The sequence below is a fragment of the Hyla sarda genome, chromosome 7 (assembly GCF_029499605.1).
Source record: "Hyla sarda isolate aHylSar1 chromosome 7, aHylSar1.hap1, whole genome shotgun sequence".
In the NCBI taxonomy this organism is placed as follows: Eukaryota; Metazoa; Chordata; class Amphibia; order Anura; family Hylidae; genus Hyla; species Hyla sarda.
This window is the reverse complement of record NC_079195.1, coordinates 37,067,396-37,075,053: the sequence shown is the minus strand read 5'-3', so window position 1 is coordinate 37,075,053 and position 7,658 is coordinate 37,067,396. Positions and strand designations below refer to the sequence as shown.

The following is a 7,658-nucleotide window of genomic DNA, read 5'->3' as shown; positions in this document are numbered from 1 at the left end:
ATTTTGCGTCTGAAAAGTACATACAGGGCGGCCATGTTTCTGTAGCCTGAGCGTAAGGCCCGTTGCCGCGGAGGCCTGAGTCACCTGAGCGGAGACAGAAACCGATGACATTCTGCTGTTCTCTAGTATCTTGCGTGTTCTGTCACGTGATGCGTGGCGAAGCGTGGGGTTCTGCGCAGGCGCAGTTGTGCGGCCGCTGTCTGCTTGGCCCCCCCTTCTCAGTTTCTGGCAGCGGCAGTGTGATGGCTGAGGCGCAGGACTCTCTGTTGGGGATAGTGGAGGAGTTCGTGTCGGGACTGCAGGACAGCAAGGCGGCAGAGGTGGCAGCAGGTAGAGTGTTGATCCGCCCAGCAGGGGGCGATGTGCATGGAGGGGGGGAGACATGCGACTGCCTGTTATTTACATGCACATTGGCATAAGAAAACCGGATGTCCCTTGTATGCCTGCGTTCACATTTGAGAGATATGCAAACCTCACGTTCGTTACTCACTATAGTCTAAGTCGCAGTACACACTGTGCATGCAGAATGGGGGAGGTCACATGTTTAAAAAAAAGTTATGTCACTTTATCATAAACTTTGACAAGACCTCTGCTTGCTGTCAGTGAAAGAGGATATGAGCAGATCCAGTGCTGAAGGTTTGCTGCAGTTGTATCCAGTACAGAATCTTCTAGAGCAGTGGTCTCCAACCTGCGGACCTCCAGATGTTGCAAAACTACAATTCCCAACATGCCCGGACAGCCGTTGGCTGTCCGGGCATGCTGGGAGTTGTAGTTTTGCAACATCTGGAGGTCCGCAGGCTGAAGACCACTGTTCTAGAGCATCATTTCTCCCCAAATTGTGGCCCTCCAGCTGTTGCAAAACTACAACTCTCAGCGTTCTCTGACCAGGGTACCACAAGCTGTTACAAAACTAAAAAAAAAAAAAAGCTGTTTGAGCATGCTGGGAGTTGTAGTTTTTCTACAGCTGGAGAGCTACAGGTTGGTTTTACTTGCACTGATACATTGGGTGCACTCACACCACGTTTTTGCAATACAGTTCCCTTATCAGGTTTTTGATGAAAAACGAATTCCTCAAAACCTGACTAAACTGTATCAAAACGTGTGTACAAATTATAACCCGTATACAGTTAAAAACCGCATACGGTTTGAAAAATGATGTCCGGTTGCATCGTTTTTTTTAAGAAAAAAAGTATACGTTTTTAACTTTTCACTCCATTATGAATAAAGTTTCACTTGTTTGATTGAAATTCCAAGAAAAAAAACTGCAAAGTCAAAAACCGTATGGTGAAAACCGGATGGAACCGTACGCACCTACAGTTCTGTACGGTTCCCATTGACTCCCATGTTACAAAAAAAAAAAAAAAAAACGTATACGGCTTAACCCCTTAAGGACTCATGACGTACCACTACGTCATGAGTCCGCTCCCGATCTATAACGCGGGGCCACGGCGTGGCCCCACGTCATAGCGGGTCGGGCCCGGCCTCTAACAACAGCCGGGACCTGTGGCTATTAGCGCACGGCACTGATCGCAGTGCGGCGCATTATTAACCCTTCAGACGCGGCGATCAAAGTTGATCGCCGAGTCTGAAAACAAAAGTGAACCGTTACCCGGCAGCTCAGTTGGGCTGATCGGGACATCGCGATAAAATCGCGATGTTCCGATCAGCTGGGACGCAGGCGGAGGTCTCCTTACCTGTCTCCGCGGCGTCCGATCGGGGTTTGATTGCTCCAAGCCTGAGCTACAGGCTTGAGCAATCGAGCCCCTATCTGACTGATCCGTAAAAAGCTATGGCTCTGCAGGGATGCAGTGTTATAGGTCCCTATGGGAGCATAAGAGATCAGTGTGTGCAGTGTTATAGGTCCCTATGGGAGCATAAGAGATCAGTGTGTGCAGTGTTATAGGTCCCTATGGGAGCATAAGAGATCAGTGTGTGCAGTGTTATAGGTCCCTATGGGAGCATAAGAGATCAGTGTGTGCAGTGTTATAGGTCCCTATGGGAGCATAAGAGATCAGTGTGTGCAGTGTTATAGGTCCCTATGGGAGCATAAGAGATCAGTGTGTGCAGTGTTATAGGTCCCTATGGGAGCATGAGAGATCAGTGTGTGCAGTGTTATAGCTCCCTATGGGAGCATAAGAGATCAGTGTGTGCAGTGTTATAGGTCCCTATGGCAGCATAAGAGATCAGTGTGTGCAGTGTTATAGGTCCCTATGGGAGCATAAGAGATCAGTGTGTGAAGTGTTATAGGTCCCTATGGGAGCATAAGAGATCAGTGTGTGCAGTGTTATAGGTCCCTATGGGAGCATAAGAGATCAGTGTGTGCAGTGTTATAGGTCCCTATGGGAGCATAAGAGATCAGTGTGTGCAGTGTTATAGGTCCCTATGGGAACATAAGAGATCAGTGTGTGCAGTGTTATAGGTCCCTATGGGAGTATAAGAGATCAGTGTGTGCAGTGTTATAGGTCCCTATGGGAGCATAAGAGATCAGTGTGTGCAGTGTTATAGGTCCCTATGGGAGCATAAGAGATCAGTGTGTGCAGTGTTATAGGTCCCTATGGGAGCATAAGAGATCAGTGTGTGCAGTGTTATAGGTCCCTATGGGAGCATAAGAGATCAGTGTGTGCAGTGTTATAGGTCCCTATGGGAGCATAAGAGATCAGTGTGTGCAGTGTTATAGGTCCCTATGGGAGTATAGGAGATCAGTGTGTGCAGTGTTATAGGTCCCTATGGAAGCATAAGAGATCAGTGTGTGCAGTGTTATAGGTCCCTATGGGAGCATAAGAGATCAGTGTGTGCAGTGTTATAGGTCCTATGGGAGCATAAGAGATCAGTGTGTGCAGTGTTATAGGTCCCTATGGGAGCATAAGAGATCAGTGTGTGCAGTGTTATAGGTCCCTATGGGAGCATGAGAGATCAGTGTGTGCAGTGTTATAGGTCCCTATGGGAGCATGAGAGATCAGTGTGTGCAGTGTTATAGCTCCCTATGGGAGCATAAGAGATCAGTGTGTGCAGTGTTATAGGTCCCTATGGCAGCATAAGAGATCAGTGTGTGCAGTGTTATAGGTCCCTATGGAAGCATAAGAGATCAGTGTGTGCAGTGTTATAGGTCCCCATGGAAGCATAAGAGATCAGTGTGTGCATTGTTATAGGTCCCTATGGGAGCATAAGAGATCAGTGTGTGCAGTGTTATAGGTCCCTATGGGAGCATAAGAGATCAGTGTGTGCAGTGTTATAGGTCCCTATGGGAGTATAAGAGATCAGTGTGTGCAGTGTTATAGGTCCCTATGGAAGCATAAGAGATCAGTGTGTGCAGTGTTATAGGTCCCTATGGGAGCATAAGAGATCAGTGTGTGCAGTGTTATAGGTCCCTATGGGAGCATAAGAGATCAGTGTGTGCAGTGTTATAGGTCCCTATGGGAGCATAAGAGATCAGTGTGTGCAGTGTTATAGGTCCCTATGGGAGCATAAGAGATCAGTGTGTGCAGTGTTATAGGTCCCTATGGGAGCATAAGAGATCAGTGTGTGCAGTGTTATAGGGCCCTATGGGAGCATAAGAGATCAGTGTGTGCAGTGTTATAGGTCCCTATGGGAGCATAAGAGATCAGTGTGTGCAGTGTTATAGGTCCCTATGGGAGCATAAGAGATCAGTGTGTGCAGTGTTATAGGTCCCTATGGGAGCATAAGAGATCAGTGTGTGCAGTGTTATAGGGCCCTATGGGAGCATAAGAGATCAGTGTGTGCAGTGTTATAGGTCCCTATGGCAGCATAAGAGATCAGTGTGTGCAGTGTTATAGGTCCCTATGGAAGCATAAGAGATCAGTGTGTGCAGTGTTATAGGTCCCTATGGGAGCATAAGAGATCAGTGTGTGCAGTGTTATAGGTCCCTATGGGAGCATAAGAGATCAGTGTGTGCAGTGTTATAGGTCCCTATGGGAGCATAAGAGATCAGTGTGTGCAGTGTTATAGGTCCCTATGGGAGCATAAGAGATCAGTGTGTGCAGTGTTATAGGTCCCTATGGGAGCATAAGAGATCAGTGTGTGCAGTGTTATAGGTCCCTATGGGAGCATAAGAGATCAGTGTGTGCAGTGTTATAGGTCCCTATGGGAGCATAAGAGATCAGTGTGTGCAGTGTTATAGGTCCCTATGGGAGCATAAGAGATCAGTGTGTGCAGTGTTATAGGTCCCTATGGGAGCATAAGAGATCAGTGTGTGCAGTGTTATAGGTCCCTATGGGAGCATAAGAGATCAGTGTGTGCAGTGTTATAGGTCCCTATGGGAGCATAAGAGATCAGTGTGTGCAGTGTTATAGGTCCCTATGGGAGCATAAGAGATCAGTGTGTGCAGTGTTATAGCTCCCTATGGGATAACAATGATCAGTGTGTGCAGTGTTATAGGTCCCTATGGGATAACAATGATCAGTGTGTGCAGTGTTATAGGTCCCTATGGGATAACAATGATCAGTGTGTGCAGTGTTATAGGTCCCTATGGGATAACAATGATCAGTGTGTGCAGTGTTATAGGTCCCTATGGGAGCATAAGAGATCAGTGTGTGCAGTGTTATAGGTCCCTATGGGAGCATAAGAGATCAGTGTGTGCAGTGTTATAGGTCCCTATGGGAGCATAAGAGATCAGTGTGTGCAGTGTTATAGGTCCCTATGGGAGCATAAGAGATCAGTGTGTGCAGTGTTATAGGTCCCTATGGGATAACAATGATCAGTGTGTGCAGTGTTATAGGTCCCTATGGGAGCATAAGAGATCAGTGTGTGCAGTGTTATAGGTCCCTATGGGAGCATAAGAGATCAGTGTGTGCAGTGTTATAGGTCCCTATGGGAGCATAAGAGATCAGTGTGTGCAGTGTTATAGGTCCCTATGGGAGCATAAGAGATCAGTGTGTGCAGTGTTATAGGTCCCTATGGGATAACAATGATCAGTGTGTGCAGTGTTATAGGTCCCTATGGGATAACAATGATCAGTGTGTGCAGTGTTATAGGTCCCTATGGGATAACAATGATCAGTGTGTGCAGTGTTATAGGTCCCTATGGGATAACAATGATCAGTGTGTGCAGTGTTATAGGTCCCTATGGGAGCATAAGAGATCAGTGTGTGCAGTGTTATAGGTCCCTATGGGAGCATAAGAGATCAGTGTGTGCAGTGTTATAGGTCCCTATGGGAGCATAAGAGATCAGTGTGTGCAGTGCTATAGGTCCCTATGGGAGCATAAGAGATCAGTGTGTGCAGTGTTATAGGTCCCTATGGGAGCATAAGAGATCAGTGTGTGCAGTGTTATAGGTCCCTATGGGAGCATAAGAGATCAGTGTGTGCAGTGTTATAGGTCCCTATGGGATAACAATGATCAGTGTGTGCAGTGTTATAGGTCCCTATGGGATAACAATGATCAGTGTGTGCAGTGTTATAGGTCCCTATGGGATAACAATGATCAGTGTGTGCAGTGTTATAGGTCCCTATGGGATAACAATGATCAGTGTGTGCAGTGTTATAGGTCCCTATGGGAGCATAAGAGATCAGTGTGTGCAGTGTTATAGGTCCCTATGGGAGCATAAGAGATCAGTGTGTGCAATGTTATAGGTCCCTATGGGAGCATAAGAGATCAGTGTGTGCAGTGCTATAGGTCCCTATGGGAGCATAAGAGATCAGTGTGTGCAGTGTTATAGGTCCCTATGGGATAACAATGATCAGTGTGTGCAGTGTTATAGGTCCCTATGGGAGCATAAGAGATCAGTGTGTGCAGTGTTATAGGTCCCTATGGGAGCATAAGAGATCAGTGTGTGCAGTGTTATAGGTCCCTATGGGAGCATAAGAGATCAGTGTGTGCAGTGTTATAGGTCCCTATGGGAGCTATAACACTGCAAAAAAAAAGTTAACAAAGGTCATTTAACCCCTTCCCTAATAAAAGTTTGAATCACCCCCCTTTTCCCATAAAAAAAAACCTGTGTAAATAAAAATAAACATATGTGGTATCACCGCGTGCGAAAATGTCCGAATTATAAAAATATATCATTAATTAAATCGTACGGTCAATGGCGTGCGCGCAAAAAAATTCCAAAGTCCAAAATAGTGTATTTTTGGTCACTTGTTATATCATGAAAAAATGAATAAAAAGCGATCAAAAAGTCCGATCAATACAAAAATGGTACCACTAAAAACTTCAGAACACGGCGCAAAAAATGAGCCCTCAAACCGCCCCTTACGTGGAAAAATAAAAAAGTTATAGGGGTCAGAAGATGAGAATTTTTAACATATAAATTTTCCTGCATGTAGTTATGATTTTTTCCAGAAGTCTGACAATATCCAACCTATAGAAGTAGGGGATCATTTTAATCGTATGGACCTACAGAATAAAGAGAATGTGTCATTTTTACCGAAATATGCACTGTGTAGAAACGGAAGCCCCCAAAAGTTACAAAATGGCGTTTTTCTTCGATATTGTAGCACAATGATTTTTTTTTCCCGTTTCGCCGTGAATTTTTGGGTAAAATGACTGATGTCACTGCAAAGTAGAATTGGTGACGCAGAAAATAAGCCATAATATGTATTTTTAGGTGCAAAATTTAAAGCGTTATGATTTTTAGAAGGTGATGAGGGAAAAATGAAAATGCAAAAACAGAAAAACGCTGGGTCCTTAAGGGGTTAACGGTGCATGCACACCACGTTTTTGCTATACAATTCCAGTATATGGTTTCAAGTTAAAAACTGTACGGAACTGTATAGAAAACTGTATGCATTGACTTAACATTGTAAACCGAATGTCAAACGCATCATCCGGTTTAGTCCGTTTTGCATCCTGTACGGTTTTGTCCAGTTTTTTTACCCGTAACCAAAACTGTAGTCTACCACGTTTTTTGGTCCGGGTGAAAAACTGTATTAAACGGTATACATTTTTTTTTAACATGGGAGTCAATGGGAACCGTACAGAACCATATGTGCATAAGGTTCCATCAGGTTTTCACCATACGGTTTTTTACTTCGCACAGTTTTTTTTTTTCTTGGAATTTCAATCAAACAAGTGAAACTTTATTCAAAATGGAGTGAAAAGTTAAAAACTTATGGTTTTTTTTCTTAAAAATCGGATGCAACCGGACATCATTTTTCAAACCGTATACGGTCCGTATATGGCTTAAAATTTGTACACACGTTTTGATACAGTTTAGTCCGGTTTTGAGGAATCCGTTTTTCCTCAAAAACCTGATACAGGAACTGTATTGCAAAAACGTGGTGAGCATGCCCCCTAATACAGTTTTTCACACGGACCAAAAAACGTGCTAGACTACAGTTTTGGGTACGGGGAAAAAAAACTGACAAAACCATATGAGACGCAAAACGGACACAACCGGATGCATCTTTTGGCATACAGTTTTCAGTGGAGAGTCAATGTATACAGTTTTCAATATGGTTCCGTACGGTTTTCACATTGAGAACGTATATAGGAATTGTATTGCAAAAATGTGGTGTGAATGCAGCCTAAAAAGTTGTAGCATAGGAGAGGCTGCTGATGCTGCACTACGGCACCGGGTTAGTGACGCTGCCAGACACCGGTCATGTATAGGAAGTAAAAGGGTATTCGTACTGCGTCTGGTGGTGGGTACCCCAGTTATTGTTGTTCTTGTTATTTATTCTTTTTATTCTTGTTCTTTATTTT

General features: G+C 44.6%; 1 protein-coding gene across 1 annotated transcript in view; it reads left to right on the top strand.

The window, feature by feature from the left end:
• Positions 1–148: 148 nt before the first annotated feature.
• The window catches only part of MMS19 (MMS19 homolog, cytosolic iron-sulfur assembly component), a gene marked incomplete in the record, with an annotated part of 95,590 nt that continues 88,080 nt past the window's right edge, over positions 149–7,658 (top strand). The window contains 1 exon segment of the mRNA XM_056530857.1: positions 149–330. Within this exon segment, the coding sequence (XP_056386832.1) occupies positions 150–330 (181 nt within the window).